At 43.0% G+C, this 25,812-nt stretch overlaps 3 protein-coding genes across 4 annotated transcripts in view; 1 reads left to right on the top strand and 2 right to left on the bottom strand.

Annotated features, from left to right (window-relative positions):
- Positions 1 to 8,060, bottom strand: part of wtip (WT1 interacting protein) — a 43,389-nt gene extending 35,329 nt beyond the window's left edge. Inside the window, exon 1 of one of the 2 annotated variants that reach the window (XM_063004880.1) lies at positions 8,031 to 8,060. The gene's annotated coding sequence lies outside the window, so the exon portion shown is untranslated. Of the gene's footprint in view, positions 1 to 428; positions 808 to 8,030 lie in introns of those variants that run through there. The other variant, XM_063004878.1, reaches the window with a different exon arrangement.
- sdr42e1 (short chain dehydrogenase/reductase family 42E, member 1) lies at positions 4,131 to 11,694 on the bottom strand. Its single transcript, XM_063004881.1, has 3 exons — positions 11,677 to 11,694; positions 8,031 to 8,121; positions 4,131 to 5,472 (listed from the first exon to the last, which is right to left on the bottom strand). Exons 2-3 carry the CDS (start codon positions 8,093 to 8,095, stop codon positions 4,377 to 4,379), a joined length of 1,161 nt encoding a protein of 386 aa, XP_062860951.1. The 5' UTR covers positions 8,096 to 8,121; positions 11,677 to 11,694; the 3' UTR covers positions 4,131 to 4,376.
- A 5,238-nt stretch (positions 11,695 to 16,932) lies between these two features.
- Positions 16,933 to 25,812, top strand: part of nedd4a (NEDD4 E3 ubiquitin protein ligase a) — a 68,698-nt gene continuing 59,818 nt past the window's right edge. Inside the window, exons 1-4 of the mRNA XM_063004874.1 lie at positions 16,933 to 17,132; positions 19,400 to 19,473; positions 24,968 to 25,046; positions 25,147 to 25,185. Coding sequence (XP_062860944.1) covers positions 17,088 to 17,132; positions 19,400 to 19,473; positions 24,968 to 25,046; positions 25,147 to 25,185 — 237 coding nt within the window. The 5' untranslated portion in view covers positions 16,933 to 17,087. The remainder of the gene's footprint in view (positions 17,133 to 19,399; positions 19,474 to 24,967; positions 25,047 to 25,146; positions 25,186 to 25,812) is intronic.

The raw sequence follows: 25,812 nt of genomic DNA, 5'->3' as shown, positions 1-25,812 counted from the left end.
GACTTCTATCAGAATGAAGTTTCAGTACTGGATGGACATGAGGTCTACAAACTTCTATCACACGTACAATACAAGTCTGTAATGCTTTTCTCAGAGCTGGGAAATGTGCTCAGATTCTTGTCCGTGGTAACCTCACATACAGTGCTGATGCAGTAACAGCAGGTCAGGTACAGAACCCCACACCTTCTCCTTAAATCCTGATATATCTGCTAAATTTAGCTATTAAGCTTCCTCTGTTTGATAAGCTTGTCCGTGTTAAACTCCAGACAGGATGCAGGGGATCCAGATGAGCTCCAGAAGTCCTTTCAAGCTCAGAGCTCAACTCAACAGGTAATACAGATCTGCAGCCACTACTGTTCAAGCTGCCTTCAAACACTCCAGCAATCAGAATATAACAATAATAATAGTAATAATAAAACACTCAGAACCTCAGATGAGGAGATTTAACCCAGCACAGCAAGCACATTCAGGCAGAAAGAAGAACCGAACGCGTCGTGATTTCACTCGCGTCGTGATTTCCACCCGACCTGGGAGATCTGGCGTCCGTGGAAAGTTTGCAGCAGGATCGGTTCGATCTCTCTGAACTTAAAGAGCTTTTTTTTTGCAGTCAGTCAGTCAATGGCGGAGGAATTTCCTCTCCCTTTTCCTCTCTCTCTCCCTCTCTCTCTCCCTCTGTGTGGTTTTTTCTCCTCCCGTTCCAAAACAAAACGCCGTTCTGGTGCTAAAATCCGAGTCGCGATCAGTCCGTCACGCAGAAAAGTTGGTGCGAATGAAAGCAGAGCATTAAAATAAAGCAGGAGGGAACCGAGTGTGTGTCGGTTGTTAAAGTAAAATGAGGAGGAAGAGAAAGGAGAGAGCAGAAGAAAAGCAGGAATGCGGGAGGGAGGAGGAGGAGGAGCGGCTCTGGAATGCGCTTTAATGCGCGCAATGAACAATGACGGAGCGCAGGGCGGAGGGGGATCCAGGGGGTGAAGAGAGGGGTGGAACCGGGGCTCCAAATCTGCTTAAAATTAAAGTAGTAGTTATACTGGGGAAGGCAGAGTGTGTAGCACATTGACCCTCACGATCGAACGATTCAAACACCTGGATTAGACTGTGCGGCCAAAAGTATTTGGACACCTGACCACGAGCTTGTTGGACACCCAGTTGTCCAAAACAAATCGTACTGAAATAGAGAGACCGTTGTGAGACCTTCACAGAAGGCTTCTCGCAAGACTTTGGAGTATGGCTGTGAGAATTTGTGCCCAAGCATTTGTACGGCCGTTGCTCAAAAAAAGCCTCAGTTGATGTTCCGGTTCATTCCAAAGCTGTTCAGTGTGGCCGAGGTCAGGGCTCTGATGTGCAGGACACTGGAGTTTCTTTAAACCCAGCTTTTCTTCATGTCTTTATAGAGCTTGCTGAAACAGGCCTTCCCTAAACTTTTCCTGAAGTCAGAAGCATATCTTTTTCTTTATATAATTGATTTATTCATCAATTCACGGGTTTTAATGTCAAACACAGTCATAAGATAAGATAATCCTTTATTAATCCCACAGTGGGGAAATTCACATTGTTGCAGCAGCAAAGGGATAGTAAAGCACTCAGTACAAAAAATATAGACAATAAGAAATACAAAATGTGTAACAATAATAACAATAATAAAAAAGTCAGAAAAAACTCTAAAAATATTTACAAATAATTTCAAATAATTGCACTTGGGACATGTGACAATTTAGTAGCTCTAATTCACCTCAGGGTTGCCTCACAGCATGAAGGTCCTGGGTTCGATCCTCAGGCGGGGCGGTCCGGGTCCTTTCTGTGCGGAGTTTGCATGTTCTCCCCGTGTGGGTTTCCTTCGGGAGCTCCGGTTTCCTCCCACAGTCCAAAAACATGCAGTCAGGTCAATTGGAGACACTGAATTACTCTATAGGTGAATGTGTGTATGTGTGTGTCTGCCCTGCGATGGACTGGCACATTACTGTGTGCCTTGCGCCCATTGAAAAGGCTGGGATAGGCTCCACCACCCTGTGAATCATCCTAATGGACTTGTAATGTGCAATAAAATAATCCATGATTTTAATTTAAAGCCTTTTCAGGAAGCATGAACTTCCTGACGTTTGTTTGTTGTTTAACAATAATATTTTAGGTAGGCAGGCTGCACCAACACTTTACTTCACTACTTTAGCCAATCTCAAGCCTGCTGAGACTTCTCTTTGCAGGACTCATGGGTTTTGGCCAAAGAAAGAGAATACTTTGGGGTGCTTGGGTGAGTCTCTGGTCTGGAACCCTACAGACACAATCGCTCATGTCATGTCTGAGGGAGGGACGGTCGTAATAAAAAACCCTTCTTGCTGCTGCAACAGTAACATCTACTGTCTGGTCAAAGTACCAGTCGGTTGGTGAAAAGAAACCCACCAGGACCACGAGGGTTTTCAAGTGCTCACTGCACATATACACTGTACGTGTATAACCTTAATAATATAGAATAAATGATGCGCCTCCAGCTTTGTGGTACTAGTCTGGGCATCATAAGGCATGGATTCACAAGTTCAGTGTGGAGGAACTCCAGAGCCCTGACTTTAACCCCACAGAACATCTGCGGGATGAATTGGAATACCAACTGAGAGTCAGGTTTAATGCTGTTTTGACTAAATAGGCACGCTTCAAAATATTTGAAGCCTTTGCAGAAGAGTGACGGTTAGGTTTGGGATGGGATGTCCAACAAGCCCATGGTCAAGTGTCCACATACATTTGGCCATTTACATTTTCAGCATTTAGCAGACGCCTTTATCCAAAGCGCCTTACAGTACAGTTACAGTATACTGTCTGAGCAATTGAGGGTTAAGGACCTTGCTCAAGGGCCCAACAGCAGCAACCTGGCAGTGGTGGGGCTTGAACCAGGAACCTTTTGATTACTAGTCCAGTACCTTAACCACTAGGCTACAGCTTGCCCCATTTAGTGTCCTACTGTGTATATTAGTGTGTGTGTGTTTATATGGTTTCTAGTTGTTCAAAGGTAAAACCACTGGTGTAAACGCTAGAGCCACATTTCTACCAGTAGACACTGTATATACACTAAAGGGCCAAAAGTATGTGGACACCTGACGTATTGACTGAATTCAGTTGTTTCTGCTACATCCGTTGCTAACAGGTGTACAGTATAAAGAATTATATAGGGTAAATGATATGCTTTTAACATTGCAGCAACAGTTTGGGGATGTCCTTGTTCTTTTTCAACACGAAAGCAAGCCCTATATTCGTTGAATGTATTCTTTTTTTGGCCAAAAGTCATGAGTCTTGCAAAATAAAGTCTCAGCAGGTTTGAGTTTGGCTAAAGGAGTGAAGTAAAGTGTTGGTGCAGCCTATAATCCCTACCTATAATCTTATTGTTAAACTATAAACAGATAAACGTTTTAATTAAAAATAATAAAAAGTTCAAGCTTTCTAAAAAGGTTTTGATTTGAGATGTTCTATTATTTTGTTACACACAACAAGTTTCCCTAGTTCATCAGGATCCACGCTGAAGATCAAGGCTGAAGACTGCATCAGATTTTGGCGAATTTGAAAACACCAATAATCTTTTATTAATATTTAACAAAGCAACCCCAAAACAACAGCGAGCCTCCAGCATGCTTTGTTTTTTTTCCTTCCTTCTTTAAACATGGTTTGACTGGTCTCAAATTGACTCAACACTTTTGGGATGAATTAAATTAAACTTGGATTGCGAGCCAGGCCTTCTCATCCAGCATCACTATTAACTGAATGGGCACAAATTCCCCCAAAGACACTCTAAAGTCTTGTAGTACGGCTTTCCTTTTAATATAACTCATTAATATTAAATATAAATGTGCATGGTTTTGGAATGGGATGTCCGACAAGCTCTTGGTCACGTGACTCAGTACTTTCGTCCATGTAGCGTTAACCCGAACGTCGCCCTGGATGAACTCTACACCCTTAAGTAACACCTCAAAGGGGGTGAACATCAAACAGGACCACCCTGGTGGACTTCTTATAGAGCGCACGAGAACAAATATCAAACCCAGCTCCACAAGACCCTGGATCTTTGTGACACCCCCATCAGTCAGCTATTTGTCCATCTATGACTTTAAATCAACCTGTATGGAAAACAAACGTAACAGTGTGGTGTCTCCATCTAGTGGTAGATGTGGATATGTGCGGCCACTCACCGGTCACTTTATTAAAAACACGAGAACAACAAACCCCATTTCAGGAACAGTTGGGACATTTTGTTAAAATGCAGTAACAATATAAACGGTTTTGGAGTGAGATGTCCGACAAGCTCGTGGTCAAGTCTCCCAATACTTCCGTCCATATAGAGCATCATCGTACCACCCAGTCCGGCCCATTCCCAATCCCTAATGGTCACACTGGAATCTTTAGTGACCCACGACGGGCAGGAATGAGAGGATCACTGCCACAAATAAAAAGAGCAACACAACATCAAGAACGAATCTTTTGTTCGCCGAGTCGACTCTCTTCCTGCCGTGCCCTCGACTCCTGAACCACTCCACCACCTCCTCCAGATCGTACTCTTTAGGGTCGTATCCCAGCTCCGCTCGAGCCTTGTCCATGCTGAAATAGTGCGTCACGCCCGTCTTGTAAACCTCGGCGCGTGTCAGCAGAGGCTGGAAGTCGTAGACGCGCCCGACGACGCGGTGAACCATCTCGGTGAGGAACGCGAAGAAGTAGATGAGAGATACAGGGAGCCGTAGGTGAGGGAAGGAGTAACCCAAACCTTCCACCAAGGGCCTGAAGAACTCGAAATTGTTCACGGGTCGGCCGTCGGAGATGAAGTAGGCCTGTCCGGCGGCGCGGTGCTGGCGTCCCTCCGTCAGAGCCTCGGCGGCTAACACGTGCGCAGAGACGAGGTTGTCGATGTGAACGAACTCCACCAGACTGTCCGGATCGCCGTAAACGAATTTAAAGAGGCCGCGCTCGATCATCCGGACGATTCTCGGAAGATGTCTTTGCTCTCCCGGACCGTAGATCCCCGCCGGACGAAGGGCACAAGTGCGCAGGACGCCACGCCCTCCCGCCAGCGGCGATCCGTTCGCTTTCAGTACGCGCATTTCGGCCACCGACTTGGTTTTGGAGTAGTGGTCTGGATGGAGGTGTAAGGGCAGGTAGGGGAGACTCTCGTCGCCGTTCTCGATGACCTGCCCACCGAACACCACGTTGAAGGTGCTGGTGTAGACCAGACGAGGAACCCCGAGATCCACGCAGGCCCGGACGACGTTCTCCGTTCCCTGGACGTTCACCTCCTCGGTCAGCTTCCTGTTGAGCTGCTCCCTGCCGGACATGCCGTACGAGGCGACGTGGAACACGCAGTCCGCCCCGCGCAGCGCGTCCGCCACCTGGGTGTAATCCCGAACGTCGCCCCAGATGAACTCTACACCCTCGGGTAACACCTCGGGGGGGCGAACATCAAACAGGACCACCCTGGAGGACTTCTTATGGAGCGCACGAGCGAGCCTGGAAAAAAAACCCCACATGGGTCGTGTTATAACACGTGTTGTTCTAGTATGTAGGTGTTCTATGTTTGGTCTGTTCTAAATAACGGCTTTCGCTGTGGTGCGGTGGAATCCTATAATGGTTTTGTATATGGGTTAACGACTTTGAGCTCTGCTTTTCTGGACAGATTGTGAGAGTGAGATGTATTTGAGTGACCAGCATAATAATTTAGTGATTTATATCCACAATATGAAGCTTCAAACTTTGCAGCAACAGTTTAGGGAAGGCCCTTTCCTGTTCCAGCATGACTGTGCCCCTGTGGACAAAGCAAAGCTCTATAAAGACATGAAGAAAAGCTCGATTTAAAGAACATCCAGTGTCCTGCACAGAGCAGCGCTGGAATGAACTGGAACATCGACTGAGGCCTTTTTGACCAACATCAGCACCAAACCAAACAAATCAGCTCTTTTGAACTACTGAATGGGCACAAATTCCCACAGACGCACGTCAAAGTCTTGTGAGAAGCCTTCTCAGAGGAGTGGCTACTGTTATAGCTGAAACGATCACACAGAGGTCACTGTGTTTTTTTTTATTTTTTTAAATAAGATGTCCAACAAGTCCTAACAGTTCTAATATGGTACTATAAATTAATTACCGTTTATTAATAAACAGAAAATACATGGGTGATCGAGAGGTACAGGAGTCTAGTACGCCATCCCACCACCTCAGAGAACTGGGTTTGAATCCTATGAGTGCTATCACCCGGCCGATGTCTATATAGACATGATTGGTTATGTCTGACGGTCTTTCCTGCTTTGCACCCAGTGTTTCCGGCTGAGCCAGACCCGCCACAAGCCTGAACAGGATAAAGCAGTTAATTAAAATGAAAAAAGATCAAACCCAAGTCCCCAAGACCCTGGACATTTATGACACCTATATGTCAACTATTTGTCTATGACTTTAAATCACATGCGAGATACAACATACAGTATACAGGACAACCGGTATAGAATGCAAATGTAACAGTGTGGTGTCTCCATCTAGTGGTAGATGTGGATATGCATGTGCATTACTGTTACACTCACTGGTCACTTTATTAAGAACTCGTGTGCAAACAAACCACGTCAGGAAAAGTTGGGACAATGTGATAAATGCAGTAAAAACTCAAATCTGTGATCTGTTTATTCTCCCAAATATTTTTAGCTGACAACAGTACTAAGAATGCAAAGGTACCTTATGGTAGTCTTATGCCTAGTTCACACTACACGATTTGTGCTCGGCGACTGGTCGGCGCTAGATTTGCCGGCTCGGGAGCAACTCGGCGCTCACTCGGTAAATGAAGCTCAGCTCTTAATCGCTGTGTGTGAACTACTCAACAACTCGAGCGCTCTGCGACCGGAGAGAGATATCTAGCATGTCAAATATCTGGATCCGAGTTGCCCAACTGGCAATGAGTGCTATTTCGAATGGCCAATGAGAACGCAAGATACGGAGTGAGGGGAAACGCAGGGGAGGAGTGTAAAAAGGTGGGACAGGGAGAGACACACTCAAGTTTTACAGTATTTCTGACCTGATCGTTCTCTACAAAACACCAACGTTGCATTGCAAAAAATATTTATTAGCCTCCAACTCACTACAGAACAATCCCTGCTGTTCACGTTGCCAAATCCACTCAGATTCATTTATTTTTCCTCTTTGATTTTACGCTGCGCATCAGCACACAAACTTTGATCGCTCGCTACTTGTTGACGTGTATTTTTGGACGTGGTATCATTAAACCCCTCCTCACTTCTCGCGTTTGTTTTCGTGACAGGACGTAGTTTGGGAGACCAGAGAAGCTCGCCTGCGATTCCAGTTGGTGATAGATGGTAGTGTGAACTGTACAGCGACCTGTTTGAACTCGTGAATCTTAAGCTCAGCAGAGCCACTGACCTGGCCAGGCGTCCACAAAAAAAACGGGTAGATCAGATATGGGTCTCTGCCCACTGCAATACGCAATCTCTGTGACTGGAGTAGTCGTGATGCCGAAGCAGAAGGTCTGTGAATGTGCGAGGACAGAACAACTCAAATATTTTTACTACATTGGCGGTAAACAGAAAAGCATCTCAGAGCCACATCCTGACGCGGATGGTCCACGACAGCACAAAACCAGACGGATTTTTGGAGAATTTGGAGGCTACAGTGGGCGTAAGATGACCAAAATGTTGCCTGGTCTGATGAATCTCAATTTCTGCAGGAACATGCGAATGGTCGGGTCAGAATTTGGCATAAACAGCACAAATCCACAGACTTTACCTGTCTAGTACTACTAACACTTTAGGCTGGTTGGTGGTGGTATTTTGCCAAACAAGCTTTGTTTTAATTCAACAGTCGGTCTGAGTGTTGTCGCTGAGCATGAGCGTCTCTCTGTGGACACAACCGTCCATCGTACACACGCCTACGTCCAGCACGATAACGTCTCAGAGTGCTTCAACGAACATGAGCGCTTTTAGGATGTGTTAGAACGGGAGATTTGCAGCACGAATGACGAACTGACGACTCTGCAGCATTTACGTGATTCTTTGTGGAATGTAACGTACCGAAATCCGAAATATCCGCCCCCGCCGGTGATGACATACGTCTGGACGGGTGGGTTTGCGTTCATCGTGAGCAGGAACGGCTGAGAAGGACCTAAAATTAACACACACAAAAAAAAGAAAAAGAAAGTAATTGTACTGAAACAAGGTGAGTTTCTATTGGTGCAGGGGAGGAAACAATCGCTCACCATCTGAGGGAACCTGAACTACAGCAAAACATCACTGATCAACACCAATCCAACATCCACACTAACAATTCACTCACTCACCCACTCACTCTAATTCACTCAACAATTTACTCAACAATTTACCCACCCTTTAACTCAATCTTTTACTCCCTTGCCCACCGGATCATCACTCCCTCATTCGATCACTTATTTACTCACTTAAAAATACACATACATCACATTCAATTACTCATCCACTCACTCTCTCATTCACTCCCCCATTTACCAATTCACTCTCACTCACTCTTTTAATTATTCACTAAATCACTCACCTATACACCTATACCTACTCTCTACATCTCTCATTCACTCATCACTAATACACCTACTCTCTCCTTCACTCATCACAATTCACTCTCACTCACTCTTTTAATTATTCACTAAATCACTCACCTATACACCTATACCTACTCTCTACATCTCTCATTCACTCATCACTAATACACCTACTCTCTCCTTCACTCATCACAATTCACTCTCACTCACTCTTTTAATTACTCACTAAATCACTCACCTATACACCTATACCTACTCACTCATTCACTTACTCAATCACTCAACCATACACATACCCTCACAATCATTTACTCACTCACACCTACTCACTCACCCACTCACTCTCTTATACACATACTTTCTCACTCATTCACTCACTCACTCACTCACTCACCCACTCAACCATACACATACTCTCAAACATTTTCTAACTCACCCATTCACTCATTTGCTCGCACTCACTCACTCCCTATTTACCAATTCACTCACTCACCTATACACTCATTCTCTGAATCATTTACTTAACCATTCGCTCACTCAGCCACTCACCAATTCACTCTCACTCACTCACACCCACTTTTTCATTCCCTCATCACTAATTCACTCACTCACCAATACACTTACTCTCTCAATCATTTACTCACTCAGTCACTCACCCATTTACTCTCACTCATCACTAATTCACTCTCACCAATAAACTTACTCTCTCAATCATTTACTCACTCAGTCACTCACCCATTCACTCTCGCTCACACCTACTCTCTCATTCACTCATCACTAATTCACTCTCGCTCACACCTACTCTCTCATTCACTCATCACTAATTCACTCACTCACCAATACACTTACTCTCTCAATCATTTACTCACTCACTCAGCCACTCACCAATTCACTCTCACTCACTCACACCCACTTTTTCATTCACTCATCACTAATTCACTCACTCACCTATATACACTTACTCTCTCAATCATTTACTCACTCAGTCACTCACCCATTTACTCTCATTCACTCATCACTAATTCACTCACTCACCAATACACTTACTCTCTCAATCATTTACTCACTCAGTCACTCACCCATTCACTCTCGCTCACACCTACTCTCTCATTCACTCATCACTAATTCACTCACTCACCAATACACTTACTCTCTCAATCATTTACTCACTCACTCAGCCACTCACCAATTCACTCTCACTCACTCACACCCACTTTTTCATTCACTCATCACTAATTCACTCACTCACCTATATACACTTACTCTCTCAATCATTTACTCACTCAGTCACTCACCCATTTACTCTCATTCACTCATCACTAATTCACTCACTCACCAATACACTTACTCTCTCAATCATTTACTCACTCAGTCACTCACCCATTCACTCTCGCTCACACCTACTCTCTCATTCACTCATCACTAATTCACTCTCGCTCACACCTACTCTCTCATTCACTCATCACTAATTCACTCACTCACCAATACACTTACTCTCTCAATCATTTACTCACTCACTCAGCCACTCACCAATTCACTCTCACTCACTCACACCCACTTTTTCATTCACTCATCACTAATTCACTCACTCACCTATATACACTTACTCTCTCAATCATTTACTCACTCAGTCACTCACCCATTTACTCTCATTCACTCATCACTAATTCACTCACTCACCAATACACTTACTCTCTCAATCATTTACTCACTCAGTCACTCACCAATTCACTCTCGCTCACACCTACTCTCTCATTCTCTCATCACTAATTCACTCTCGCTCACACCTACTCTCTCATTCACTTATCACTAATTCACTCTCACTCACACCTACTCTCTCATTCACTCATCACTAATTCACTCTCACTCACACCTACTCTCTCATTCACTTATCACTAATTCACTCTCACTCACACCTACTCTCTCATTCACTTATCACTAATTCACTCTCACTCACACCTACTCTCTTATTCACTCATCACTAATTCACTCTCACTCACACCTACTCTCTCATTCACTCATCACTAATTCACTTTCACTCACACCTACTCTCTCATTCACTCATCACTAATTCACTCTCACTCACACCTACTCTCTCATTCACTCATCACTAATTCACTCTCACTCACACCTACTCTCTCATTCACTCACTCACCAATACACTTACTCTCTCAATCATTTACTCACTCACTCAGCCACTCACCAATTCACTCTCACTCACTCACACCCACTTTTTCATTCACTCATCACTAATTCACTCACTCACCAATACACTTACTCTCTCAATCATTTACTCACTCAGTCACTCACCCATTCACTCTCGCTCACACCTACTCTCTCATTCTCTCATCACTAATTCACTCTCGCTCACACCTACTCTCTCATTCTCTCATCACTAATTCACTCTCGCTCACACCTACTCTCTCATTCACTTATCACTAATTCACTCTCACTCACACCTACTCTCTCATTCACTCATCACTAATTCACTCTCACTCACACCTACTCTCTCATTCACTCATCACTAATTCACTCTCACTCACACCTACTCTCTCATTCACTCATCACTAATTCACTTTCACTCACACCTACTCTCTCATTCACTCATCACTAATTCACTCTCACTCACACCTACTCTCTCATTCACTCATCACTAATTCACTCTCACTCACACCTACTCTCTCATTCACTCATCACTAATTCACTCTCACTCACACCTACTCTCTCATTCACTCATCACTAATTCACTCTCACTCACACCTACTCTCTCATTCACTCATCACTAATTCACTTTCACTCACACCTACTCTCTCATTCACTCATCACTAATTCACTCACACCTACTCTCTCATTCACTCATCAGTAATTCACTCTCACTCACACCCACTTACTCATTCACTCTCACTCACCCATTTGTATTCTAAATATACTTGCACTGCTTTACTGTCCACAGTGCAGATATATTGGATAATTAAGTTATGCAACACCACATTTCTGCACAAAAACTAATAAACTAACATGAATGAACCAGCCACGCAAGATAAATCATAATCATCAACTTTAGTTGGCATTTAGAGCCTAAACGGATATAAAAACAATAAATGAATAAATAAAGAGTGTATAATGTGAATATAATACACTCTTACCTCTGGATCAGATCAGTGTGTGTAAGCGCCACTTCCCAGGGAAACGCGTTACCGGACGGAGAAACGAGTATTTCATTCTGATTGGTCAGAACTGTCACGTGACTTTCCGTGATGCACCAGGGGACATGGTAGTTGTAGTTTTTTAGGTTTTAGATGATTGTAGGTGCTTTATTTCATGCTAGTTATGTTGTTTAAGAAATATTGCACCATGTTCTCAACACTAGCAATACAACAGTATTACAAAGTATAAGGGTGATTCTTCAATTGCGGGCTCTTTTTACCATCTTAACTTTTGAAAAATAAAATTATATTCATATTATATTCAAATTCATATTTATTTGCGAAGTGGCATAGCAAAATGTCATTATGTGTTGGTAATGACGTGTTGCGGTAATGACAATTTTTACTTTTTTAAAGAAAAAAACTAGCTAGGCCATGGATTTGCTAAAGCTAGTCAACAGCTAGTACAAGATGCACTTTAAATACATATAAATAATGTGTAAATTTCTTTTTTTTTTTTTGGTAAAGTACTGCCATATTGATATTGATAATGACGCTGAATAAATATACTCTATGATCAGGAGGAATAAGTGATTAAATTATTCACTTTGCCAGACATTAAAACATTTTCTCTCATGGCTGGCATGTGCTTCCTTACAAGTCTTTGTTTCCATGGTTACAACATAAACAAGTGTCACCTTCAAATGATTCCCTACAGAAACCATACACTGTTGCGGTAATGACGATAATGCTGGGGACAGTAATATATTGCTCAAAAATATGCATAGACACAAATACAAATAAGAAAGTTGTACAAATATGAAAAAAAATTACATTTTGTTTCTTTTTAAGTTATTATAAAACTCATATTGTGATTTTTATAATGAATTGATCACATTTTAGCATTTTATTAGAGCAGAGAAGTTATAAAGTCTGGGTTGGGGACGAGGCCAAAGTAGCAAAATATTGATGTTTAAATCATCATAAAAAATGGAAATCATAATTATTTTGGTATGTAATTTTTTTTAGTGATGCAATGAATGATCTTTTTAATACCTAAAATAGTTGTTTTGTACTAAAGTATTTTTAACACAAATTTATAACCTAGGGACGTAAAAGTTCTCTCAATTGAAGAATCACCCATATACAAAGTATATTTCAAAATACAAAGTAGTATTTAGCATATTAGTTTATTGGGCGCTAACAATAACAGGTTACAAAACACATCAAACAATGAATTATACTTACGTTTAAGGTTTACATCTACAGTGTGAGCCAAAAGTCTAAGACATTAGGCACTTCTTAGCATTCATTTTAATTCCATACAACACACTCGATCTAGGGCGGCACGGTGGTTAAGTGGGTAGCACTGTCGCCTCACAGCAAGAAGGTCCTGGGTTCCATCCCCAGGTGGGGCAGTCCGGGTCCTTTCTGTGTGGAGTTTGCATGTTCTCCCATGTCCGCGTGGGTTTCCTCCGGGTGCTCCGGTTTCCTCCCACAGTCCAAAGACATGCAAGTGAGGTGAATTGGAGACACTAAATTGTCCATGACTGTGTTCAATATAACCTTGAACTGATGAACCTTGTGTAATGAGTAACTACCGTTCCTGTCATTAATGTAACCAAAGTGTAAAACATGACATTAAAATCCTTGAGTTCTCAAATCTTGAATCGAATCTCAGGCGGTGCTATTGACCTGGCCTGGCGCTTATACAGGCATGACTGGCTTTGCCCGAAAGACGGAATAGGTCAGGAATAGGTGCAGTAGAATCTTTGCTGTATGGTCAAGACATCTGCTTTATCTGGATGATCTGAAGTGCTAAGCGTGTCTCTCCTAACATGTTGATGGAAGGTAAAAAGCTGTGGATGGTGAATGTGTGTGTTGAAGGAGTAACATAATAGTCTCAGCCCTCCTCGTCCAATGCAAAGGGAGCAGTACTAGTGGCAAGATTGGGAAATGAACCAACGATTGACCTGACCGGTACTGACCACTTCTTTTCACCTGCATGAGGTGGGTTTATATGGAAATCCGTATCGCGCAAGGAAAGCCACAGGGGTCGGAATTGCTGCAGTTTTGAGGGATTCCTCCGGCCCTCCCTCCCTCGGACAAGCCAATCATTGTCTGTGTCAGCACTAGTGGGCTGGTGTGCTTTAGTGCTGCACCACCCAAGCGCCCTACACTTGTGACTTCCGCGATACAGATTTCCAAGGATAGTTGTAACCTAGGTTAAGGTACTGGACCAGTAAGCACAAGGTTGCTGGTTTAAACCCCACAACTACCAGTCGCTTTGGATAAAAGCATCTGCTAAATGCAAAACATGTAAATGACTTTCTTTATTAGAAGACTGAGATGATGAGCCACAGCAACCTCACCTAAATAAATCTATTCCTCAACCTGTTCAGCAGATTTAACAGCATAAGGCCAGTAGTCAGTATCTCAAACCATTTGCCTCACACTACAGGTAGTCTGACTGTTTTTTGTAATGTATATATTTATTTTTAAGATCTAAAAAAACAAAAAGTCCTTTGGAATCTTCTGGAAATCGGAGCAACGATGTGAACGGTGCACAGAAACCTCTGCTGCTCTGTTTTACTTGCTTCTCACTTACAAGAGTTTGTTTACACTGCAAAAATCTGGGACATTTTCAGGGACAGCTCTAGTTGGAGACAGGTTCTTAAAATCGGGGACTGCCTGTCTGGTCACTCTACTTTATTTAATCACAGGGCCAAACCACACTAATAAAAAACAGCCAGGATTAAGAAGTTCACTCAGACATGAAAATGTGTTAGAGATCAACATCAGAGACATTTTAAAAGTGAATTAAGGCCACATGTGAGAATGTGAGTGTGTTCATAACAATCCTCATGGAAGAAGCATGTTAATGGATGTTTATATTAGCCAGAGAGCTAAAATAAGCTAACTGAACAGGATCTTACACCATACATAAATACTCATAATGTTTACAACTTACGCTAGCTAGCTAGTGCCTAAAACTCATACTGGAAGTTGATTTGTTCCAGTAAGAACCCCAGTCAAACCTTCAGTGATGGAGGTGACAGGAGACATTCTGCAGAGCTGCTGAAGTTTCGCTGTTACAGGACAAAACTAGAGAAAGGATGATTTCCTGCGGTCTGTTACTGTCTGTTTCCAAATGCAGTTCCAATTTCCAGTTCCAAAAGCATACCATAGAGGAAAGTGTAGAGGAAAAGGGCCATTAATGTTCTAACGTTTTGGAATGTAGTTGAGTTAATTATGGGCACATACAACATACTTGAGAACCTTTGTAAATTAGAAAAGCGTGCAGATGACTTAACTAATGACTTGTATTAACGTGGCTTTATGTAGGAGACAACTGAAATGTTGTAAAACATAAAATATGTAGAATATGCCTACAAGTGTTTCATTTTACCTTACTAACCAGCAAAATAATTTGAGACATTTGGTGGTTGTAGAGAAGTTGTGACCACATAGTTGTGTTTGCTTGGTGTTTACCAGTGGGTGACACAGTGTTTACATTTTCAGCATTTAGCAGACGCTTTTATCCAAAGCGACTTACAGCACTGTGACAGTATAGGGCAGTTGTAGCCTAGCAGTTAAGGTACTGGACTAGTAATCAACAGGTCTCTGGTTTAAACCCCACCACTGCCAGATTGTTACTATTGGGCCCATGAGCAAGGCCCTTAACCTTCAAATGCTTAGACAATATACTGTCACAGTACTGTAAGACGCTTTGGATAAAAGCGTCTGCTAAATGCTGAAAATGTAGGGTTAGGGGCCTTGCTCAAGGGCCCAACAGTGGCATCCTGACAGTGGTGGGGCTTGTACCACTGATCTTTTGATAACTAGTCCAGTACCTTAACCGCTAGGATACAACTGCCTACAAACTGTTGCTGTGGGTAGCGCTTTCGCCCTTACAGCAAGAAGGACCTGGGATGATGTTTTTTTCTTTGTGGAGTTTGCATGTTCTCCCCGTGTTCATGTGGGTGCTCCGGTTTCCTCTCACAAGTCCAAAAGACATGCAGTCAGGCTAACTGGAGCTACTAAAATTACCTCAGGTGTGAGGGGGTGGCACGGTTGCCTCACAGCAAGAAGGTCCTGGGTTCGATCCCCAGGTGGGGCGGTCCGGGTCCTTTCTGAGTGGAGTTTGCATGTTCTCCCCATGTCCACGTGGGTTTCCTCCGGGTGCTCCGGTTTCCTCCCACAGTCCAAATACGTGCAAGTGAGGTGAATTGGAGATACTGAATTGTCCAGGACTGTGTTTGATATTAAACTTGAACTGATGAATCTTGTGTAATGAGTAACTACCGCTCCTGTCATGAATGTAGTGTAAAACATGACGTTAAAATCCTAATAAACAAACAAACAAACCTCAGGTGTGAGTAAAGGTGTGTACACCGATCAGGCATAACATTAAAACCACCTCCTTGTTTCTACACTCACTGTCCATTTTATCAGCTCGACTTACCATATAGAAGCACTTTGTAGTTCTACAATTACTGACTGTAGTCCATCTGTTTCTCTGCGTGCTTTGTTACCCCCTTTCACCCTGTTGTTTAATGGTCAGGACCCCCACAGGACCACCACAGAGCAGGTATTATTTAGGTGGTGGATGATTCTCAGCACTGCGGTGACACTGACATGGTGGTGGTGTGTTAGTGTGTGTTGTGCTGGCATGAGTGGATCAGACACAGCAGCGCTGCTGGAGTTTTTAAACACCTCACTGTCACTGCTGGACTGAGAATCATCCACCAAGCAAAAATATCCAGCCAACAGCGCCCCGTGGGCAGCGTCCTGTGACCACTGATGAAGGTCTAGAAGATGACCGACTCAAACAGCAGCAATAGATGAGCGATCGTCTCTGACTTTACATCTACAAGGTGGACCGACTAGGTAGGAGTGTCTAATAGAGTGGACAGTGAGTTATTCACTCATACCAGCACAACACACACTAACACACCACCACCATGTCAGTGTCACTGCAGTGCTGAGAATGATCCACCACCTAGAGATACAGATGGACTACAGTCAGTAATTGTAGAACTACAAAGTGCTTCTATGTGGTAAGTGGAGCTGATAAAATGGACAGTGAGTGTAGAAACAAGGAGGTGGTTTTAATGTATTAATGTGTAGGGATTTCAACGGTAGTGGAAGAGATTTATTTGCTCCAACCTGGCAACCCTGACCGAGTGAAAGGGGCGTGGTTAAGCGTAGATGGGCGTGGTGGGCGGAAGGAAAGTGAAGGGACGGTGATGAGCCCCGCTGTCTCGCACTTCATTATTATCACCATGTTCAGATCGTAGTTCACTCATTCATCACGTTTATTAACACTATTATCACATGAATCTTATGATTTAACCCGCGGTTTACATTCTGACTCTCATCTACCAATCTGCTGGAGTATCAGTCACAACATGGCTGCAGTTGTGCGCGAAATCAGAGGACTTCACATCGACGAGGTAAAATTCAGCACTTCATCCATCACGTGTTCATCATCTTCATCATCATCTTCATCATCATTTATACACGTGTTCATGTCTGAGCTTCTTCATACACATCAACACAACACTCATGGATTCATAAGGGCGTCTTTTCTCAGGGGGATGTGTGGTGTGTACAGCATGTATATCAGCTCCACTTACCATATAGAAGCACTTTGTAGTTCTACAATCACTGACTGTAGTCCATCTGTTTCTCTACATGCTTTGTTAGCCCACTTTCATTCTGTTCTTCAATGGTCAGGACCCCCACAGGACCACTACAGAGCAGGTATTATTTAGGTGGTGGATCATTCTCAGCACTGCAGTGACACTGACATGGTGGTGGTGTGTTAGTGTGTGTGATCAGACACCGTGTCCACTCACTGTCCACTCTATTAGACACTCCTACCTGGTCGGTCCACCTTGTAGATGTAAAGTCAGAGACGATCGCTCATCTATTGCTGCTGTTTGAGTCGGTCATCTTCTAGACCTTCATCAGTGGTCACAGGACGCTGCCCACGGGGCGCTGTTGGCTGCATGTTTTTGGTTGGTGGACTATTCTCAGTCCAGCAGTGACGGTGAGGTGTTTGAAAACTCCAGCAGCGCTGCTGTGTCTGATCCACTCATGCCAGCACAACACACACTAACACACCACCACCATGTCAGTGTCACTGCAGTGCTGAGAATGATCCACCACCTAAATAATACCTGCTCTGTGGTGGTCCTGTGGGGGTCCTGACCATTGAAGAACAGCATGAAAGGAGGCTAACAAAGCATGCAGAGAAACAGATGGACTACAGTCAGTAATTGTAGAACTACAAAGTGCTTCTATATGGTAAGTAGAGCTGATAAAATGGACAGAGAGTGTGGGTTTTAATGTTATGGCTGATCGGTGTATGTATATATACACACACTAACCTACTACACCCAACCTAGTGCACTATATGTAAACTACTATTATACAGGGTCTCAAAAGTAAGTAAACACCCCTATAGAATAAAAACGGTGCTGGATTTTAGACACCTGCTGTGCAGGAACAGGGAAACCTCAAACTTTTCGGAAGCTAACCCATGCTGATTTAGTGTCTCTTAGATCTGCAATATCCAAAAAACTCCAAAACTCCGAGTTAAAAGCTGTTGGAACATGTGTGACGATGTTTACGGTCAAGAGAGTTTCGCATTGCCGGAGGTTTTAACTGGCTGCTGTGGAGGAAAGAGGCTCCTGTTATAAATGGATCAGCTGAGGTTTGTTGCTGATCACGTGGAGTAAGAACAAACAGGCGTGAGCATTGTTTTTATTGCTGGATACACTAAGTCCATGGCAACGTGCAGCTCACGTGACTGTTTGCTGACATTGTATAACTTTCAACACCGTCAAATTAAAACCGTTGTGCTTTATGTATGTTACTGACCCGGCATGTTTTTATAAAACCCCAAATATGTGGAAGTCATTTAAACAAAGATGTCCTTAAGCCGCTCAGGTGGCACAGCGGTAAAAACACACGCCGGAACCAGAGCCGGGATCTCGAATACATCGTATCGAATCTCGGCTCTGCCTGCCGGCTGAGGCTGAGCTAGATATGGGCGGGACTAAGCCGGATGGGGTCTCTCTCTCTCATGACTGATGCAATTACGACCTCTGCTGGCTGATTGATGGCGCCTGCACAGAGATGAGAAAAGAGTGCTGTCAGGGTGTGTCTCTCCGTACACGACGCTGAGCTGCACTGCACTCGTCAAAGTGCGGGTGACGAGATGCATACGGCTGCTGCCCACGTGTCGGAGGGGGCGTGGGTTAGCTTCGTTCTCCTCAATCAGAGCAGGGGTCGGCATTGGTGGAGAAGAAGCGTGATGCAATCGGGTAATTGGACGCGCTAAAAGGGAGAAAATGGATAAAGAAAATATATTAAAATAACAAAAAAACAAACAAAAAAACCAAAACAAAGACGTATTTAAATCACCGAGTCCCAGAAAAAGAACAATGCAGAGATTAAAACCCTCCACGTGTGTTTGACTGCACCTGTATATCAGTTTACTGATTTAGATCGGTTGGCGCTCCTTGGCGGGGTCGCGTCCCTCGTTGTCGGCCCGTGCCGTGTGGTAATGAGTAGAGTGATGTTTACCGTGCTGGAGGTCAGGAGCACTGCATTCTGATAACACCTCCGTATATCTGAATTACTCGTACACACTCACCAGGACGTTTCTGCTCTGTGTCATGATGGTTTTGTTTGTTTTTTACCTCTCTAACAGGATGAATGTCGGATTCTGAGAGTGAAGGTGGTTGCTGGGATTGGACTGGCCAAGAAGGATATTTTGGGTGCCAGGTGAGTGTGAAAGTGTAAATACTGGTCACAAAACTGGACTTAAGAAATGAATAGAACAGAATAATAGGCGCCTTTATGTGTAAAATATACATAAACACGCTGAGAGTGCAAGCAGAGAGGGTCAAGGGCCTTGCTCAAGGGTCCAATAGTGGCTGCATGGCTTGCATGAGGTAGGATTAAAACCCACAACCATTTGATCGATAGCTTAGAGCCCTACACTCTAATAATAAATAAAGAAATGTACATGGCTGTGTGCAGAATGTGCATGACTTAATATAAGGGTCTTGCTCAAGGGTCCAATAGTGGCTGCATGGCTTGCATGATGTAGGATTCAAACCCACAACCTTTTTATTGATAGCTCAGAGCCCTACACTGTAATATTAAATAAAGAAATAAAGAAATGCACATGGCCATGTGCAGACTGTATATGACTTAATATAAGGACCTTGCTCAAGGGTCCAACAGTTCCTGCATGGCTTGCATGATGTAGGATTCAAACCCACAACCTTTTGATTAATAGCCCAGAACCCTACACTGTAATAATAAATAAAGAATAAATAAATAAACATGGATGTGCATGACTTAGGGCCTTGATCAAGGGTCCAATAGTGGCTGCATGGCATACATGAGTTGGGATTCAAACCCACAACCATTTGATCGATAGTTCAGAACCGTACACTGTAATAATAAATAACTAAATTAACATGGATATGTGCAGACTGTGCATGATTTAATATAAGGGCCTTGCTCAAGGGTCCAATAGTTGCTGCATGGCATACATGAGGTAGGATTCAAACCCACAACCTTTTGATTAATAGCCCAGAACCCTACACTGTAATAATAAATAAATAAATTACCATGGCTATGTGTAGTATGTGCGTTACTTAATATAAGGGCCTTGATCAAGGGTCCAATAGTGGCTATTACGCTGTCCCACTGATGCTAAGATGTGTGCTATCGGCTGTCCACACAGACGTGAATGGCTGTGTCTGTGAGAGGGATGGCCGAAGCCCTAAAATGGATTGACGTCCAGCCTGTCACACCAAAAGCCTTTCTGAGGGCGCTCAGGTGGACCATCAGTGTAATGCGCTAACCCACCACCACTTCATTCCTGTCTGTGTGATCATGGGAGCCAGGATGACCAGTAGATGGCACTACTCTGTGTCCTTCGGTCAGTTGGTGTCCTTCAGAGATCCTCTTTTCTACTCTGACCTAGATGGAGGTGCAGTAGGTGTGCAGTGATACCACAGCCGGATCACGCTGCTTCTCATAATGACATTCTCAGTACTGGGTTTCCGTTTGGCTCGGCCGCTCGCGTGTCAGGTGATCGCAAGAAGAGTTTAGGAGAAGGGTGCGGTGTTGGTGCTGTACTGGTGTACTGGTGTCTTTAGTTCTGTAGGAATGTTTATATACACTATATTGCCAAAAGTATTCACTCACCCATCCAAATCATTGAATTCAGGTGTTCCAATCCAATTATAAAACCAAGCACCTCGGCATGCAAACTGCTTCTACACACATTAGTGAAAGAACGGGTCGCTCTCAGGAGCTCAGTGAATTCCAGCGTGGTACCGTGATGCCACCTGCGCAACAAGTCCAGTCGTGAAATTTCCTCACTACTAAATATTAAACAGTCGACTGTCAGTGCTGTTATAACAAAGTGGAAGCGATTGGGAACGACAGCAACTCGGCCACAGCTGAGTGGGTCAGCGGATGCTGAGGAACATAGTGCGCAGAGGTCGCCAACTTCGATCACTACAGACCTCCAAACTTCATGTGGCTTCAGATGAGCTCAAGAACAGTGTGTAGAGCTTCATGGAACGGGTTTCCATGCACAAGCAGCTGCATCCAAGCCTCATACAGTATCACCAAGCGCAATGCAAAGCGTCGGATGCAGTGGTATAAAGCACGCCGCCACTGGACTCTAGAGGGTTTGGCGGTTGCCAGGAGAACGGTACCTGTCTGACTGCATTGTGCCGAGTGTAAAGTGTGGTGGAGGGGGGATTATGGTGTGGGGGTGTTTTTCAGGAGTCGGGCTCGGCCCCTCAGTTCCAGTGAAAGGAACTCTTAATGCTTCAGCGTACCAAGAGATTCTGGACAATTTCATGCTCCCAACTTTGTGGGAACAGTTTGGGGATGGCCCCTTCCTGTTCCAACATGACTGCGCACCAGTGCACAAAGCACAAGATCCATAAAGACGTGGATGTTTGGTGTGGAAGAACTTCCTGACCTCAACCTGATAGAACACCTTTGGGATGAATTAGAGCGGAGACTGTGAGCCAGGCCTTCTCGTCCAACATCAGTGTCTGACCTCACAAATGCGCTTCTGGAAGAATGGTCAAAAATTCCCATAAACACACTCCTAAACCTTGTGGAAAGCCTTCCCAGAGGAGTTGAAGCTGTTATAGCTGCACAGGGTGGCCGACATCATATTAAACCCGATGGATTAAGAATGGGAGTCACTCAAGTTCATATGCGTGTGAAGGCAGTTTGTTGTGTATGGGGCTGCATAACCGCAGACCAGTCAGGGTGCCCATGCTGACCCCTGTCCACCGCCAAAGCACCAACAATGTGCATCATGAGCATCAGGACTGGACCACGGAGCGATGGAAGAAGGTGGCCTGGTCTGATGAATCACGTTTTCTTTTACATCACGTGGATGGCCGGGTGCGTGTGCGTCACTTACCTGGGGAACACACGGCACCAGGATGCATTATGGGAAGAAGGCGAGCTGGTGGAGGCAGTGTGATGCTTTGGTCAACGTTCCACTGGGAAACCTCGGGTCCTGCCATCCATGTGGACGTTACTTTGACACGTAGCTCTTAAGCATTGTTGCAGACCATGTTCACCCATGTTCATGGAGACGGTTCCCTGATATCGGTGGCCTCTTTCAGCAGGATGATGCGCCCTGCCAGGAACGGTTTGAGGAGCACAACAACCAGTTTGAGGTGTTGACTTGGCCTCCAAGTTCCCCAGATCTCAATCCAATCGAGCATCTGTGGGACGTGCTGGACAAACAAGTCCGATCCATGGAGGCCCCACCTCACAACTTACAGACGTTAAAGGATCTGCTGCTGACATCTTGGTACCAGATACCACAGCACACATTCAGGGGTCTAGTGGAGTCCATGCCTCGACGGTTCAGGGCTGTTTTGGCAGCAAAAGTGGGACCAACACAATATCAGTAATAATAATAATAATAATACATTTTATTTATATAGCGCTTTTCAAGATACTCAAAGACGCTTTACATAAGACAAATAATCAAAACAAATACGTACATACACCATACAAATCATAGTACAAAATCAAAATAGTACATCAACATCAAGAATAATTAAGATAAAAACAAAGAGAGCAGCATAAGACAGTTCATTAAAAATTAGCTAAATTATGAGAGAGAACAACAAATATAGAACAATTTCTTAAAATTAGACAGAAACAGGACAGATTTACATGCAATCAGGAAACTGAAAACTTTACAAGTTTTAGGATCTAGGACTTCACATTTCTGTCGTGATCTAAGTATAAAAACTATTAAAAAGAATAGCAAAAATAAAAGCATTTATTTTGTGTTGTTACAAGTTAAATGCCACTCTGAATAGATGAGTTTTGAGAAGTGACTTGAATTTGGACAGGTCAGGACAATCTCGTAGGTGTTTGGGGAGAGCATTCCATAAAGATGGAGCAGCTATGGAAAAGGCCCTGTCACCCCAGGTCCGGTGCTTGGTCCTAGAGGGTATGGACAGTAGGTTAGCCTCAGAAGAGCGAAGGCTACGGGAGGGAATGTGCTGATGGAGCAGGTCGGTGAGGTAGGATGGGGCCTGATTATGGAGAGCTTTGTGAGTGAATAGAAGAATTTTGAATTGAATGCGTTGAGCAACGGGAAGCCAATGAAGTTTTTGTAGAACAGGTGTAATATGATCACGGGAGCGAGTATGAGTAAGGAGGCGAGCAGCTGAATTCTGGATATACTGAAGTAATGTTATGCCCGATCGTGTACACTGGTGTATATAAGTGAGTAATATTCCAGCTGAAGCAGCTCTTTGTTTTCAGGACTTTTCGAGACGTATACATTCCTGAGAAAGGTCAGATACATTATGACTACATGCTGAGGTGTCGCCTAAAACTGGCTCAGCTGAACGTGTGGCTTATTACAGGAGTGTGAAGTGTTGTGAGCGCTGTTTATAGGAAGTGTTTATTATAAAGCAGAGCCTGAGCAGCGTTCTGATCCTGTTTGGACATGAGTCAGTGAGGAAGGAGCTAACGCCCAATATCCAACACACTCTGAGTAAAGGTGTGTGTGTGTGTGTGTGTGTGTGTGTGTGTGTGTGTGTGTGTGTGTGTGTTTTATATTCAATTATTTTATTATTAGTAGTAGTGGTATTAGTTATATTATTGTCATTCATTGTTTTAATACTTAGTATTCCTTATTATCATTGTATTTAATTCATTATTATTATTAAATTATTCAACTGTTATTATTATTATTATTGCTGCGTTCTCTTCACTGGCTTCCTGTAGCTGCACGCATTCAGTTTAAAACACTGACGCTCGCCTACAAAGCCAAAAATGGACCAGCCCCAAGCTACCTTCGTGGTCTAATCAAACCCCGCTCTGTACCACGCAACCTCCGAGCCACCAGTCTCGCTCGACTTGATCCTCCATCCAGGACTAAAGGAAGACAAGCATCAAGGCTCTTCTCTGTTCTAGCACCCAAGTGGTGGAACTAACTTCCTCTGTCTGTCCGAACATCTGAGTCTCTTGCTGTCTTTAAAAAACGACTAAAAACCTTCATCACCTCTTTACTAAGCACTTAAGCTGACTTGTAGTTATTTACTAAACATTTTTATCCATTTCCAAAAAAAAAAACAGGTTTCAGCAGATTTGTGTTCTTCGACTGGTATTTACTTAAACTTGAGAAATGAAATGTTTACTATAGAAGCACTTCTGTAAGTCGCTCTGGATAAGAGCGTCTGCTAAATGCAGCAAGTGTAAATGTAAAATGTAAATTATTGTTATTATTATTATATTACTCTATTTATTTATTTAAAAACTATTCAGTCTTTTTTTATTACTTTAATTATTATTCATATTATTATTGTCATACTAATTATTATTAGATTTAATTATTTTCTTATTATTACTATTATTATTATATTTTATTGTAATTTTTTTGTTGTTATTTATACATTTTGTAATTGTTATCATGTTACTGAATTGATTTTTTGTTTGATTTATTTTTTGTTTTATTGTTATATTAAATTATTTTATTATTTTTGCATTTTTTACTTTTATTTTTATTGTTGCTGTTATTATTATTATTACCATTCATTTTATTATATAATAAAATATAATATTAATTTTAGGAAGCATGTGCTCTCCCTCTCTGACTCTGTAACAACTAGATTCATTTTTTAAATCATTTTTTGTTGTAATTCCGACCGACACTGTGACCTTTGTAACGTGTTTTTGTTGTTGTTCTTATTAACAGTGATCCGTATACGAGACTTTCTCTGTATGATCCGGTCAGTGGAGAACTGACCAGCCTTCAAACCAAAACCATTAAAAAGGTGAGATTCTTTATTTACACCCCCACACACTTGATTGAATGCTGCTTTTAATGTTTCTATATTCAGTTCGTTTTATCATTATTTTTCTGTTTGCTTAAAGACGTTGGATCCAAAGTGGAACGAGGAATTCTTTTTTAAGGTAAGTGCTGTATCTTCATCTGTTCAGTACATGTTTATGTGTGTGTGTGTGTGTGTTTGCTATGATTCATTGGCATATGGCAGTATAGATTTCTGGTGGTTTTGTAAGACTTTAAATCTTGATCAGTCATAGTCTGATGTAGTCATTTGGCCTGATTTAGAAGTGATGAGGGTCTGTCCAAGTAAAAGTCTTCTCTCCAGGTATCTAATTGCAGTAGCATTAAAGTCATCATAACTGAGGACCCTGTTTTCTACCTGTATCTCTGACACAGTTTCACTTCACCCTGAATGTTCCTCAGTCTATACCAGGAAACCAAACCAGTCCAGTTTGTATTGAAGCCAGTGCTGTTTAGCCAGGTGTCTAGATAGATAGATTGACAGAGAGAGAGAGAGAGAGAGAGACAGATAGACAGACAGATAGATATCATTATAGATAGACAGACAGACAGAGTACAGATAGACAAATACATAGATAGCTAGACAGAAAGATATAGATATCGGTTATAGATATAAATATATACATTAGGAGCAATAACTTATACAGTGTATCACAAAAGTGAGTACACCCCTCACATTTCTGCAAATATTTTATTATATCTTTTCATGGGACAACACTATAGACATGAAA

This window comes from Trichomycterus rosablanca, chromosome 11 (genome assembly GCF_030014385.1).
Source record: "Trichomycterus rosablanca isolate fTriRos1 chromosome 11, fTriRos1.hap1, whole genome shotgun sequence".
Classification (NCBI taxonomy): domain Eukaryota; kingdom Metazoa; phylum Chordata; class Actinopteri; order Siluriformes; family Trichomycteridae; genus Trichomycterus; species Trichomycterus rosablanca.
Note: the sequence above shows the minus strand (reverse complement) of the source record. Positions and strands in the feature narration are given on the sequence as shown.

Bases quoted from the DNA above. Each gene is read 5' to 3' on its own strand.
- sdr42e1 (XM_063004881.1), bottom strand. From the start codon at position 8,095: ATGAACGCAAACCCACCCGTCCAGACGTATGTCATCACCGGCGGGGGC. The intron at 5,473-8,030 runs GTACGTTACATT...TTTTTTTTCCAG, and splicing joins GGCGGATATTTCGGATTTCG to GCTCGCTCGTGCGCTCCATA.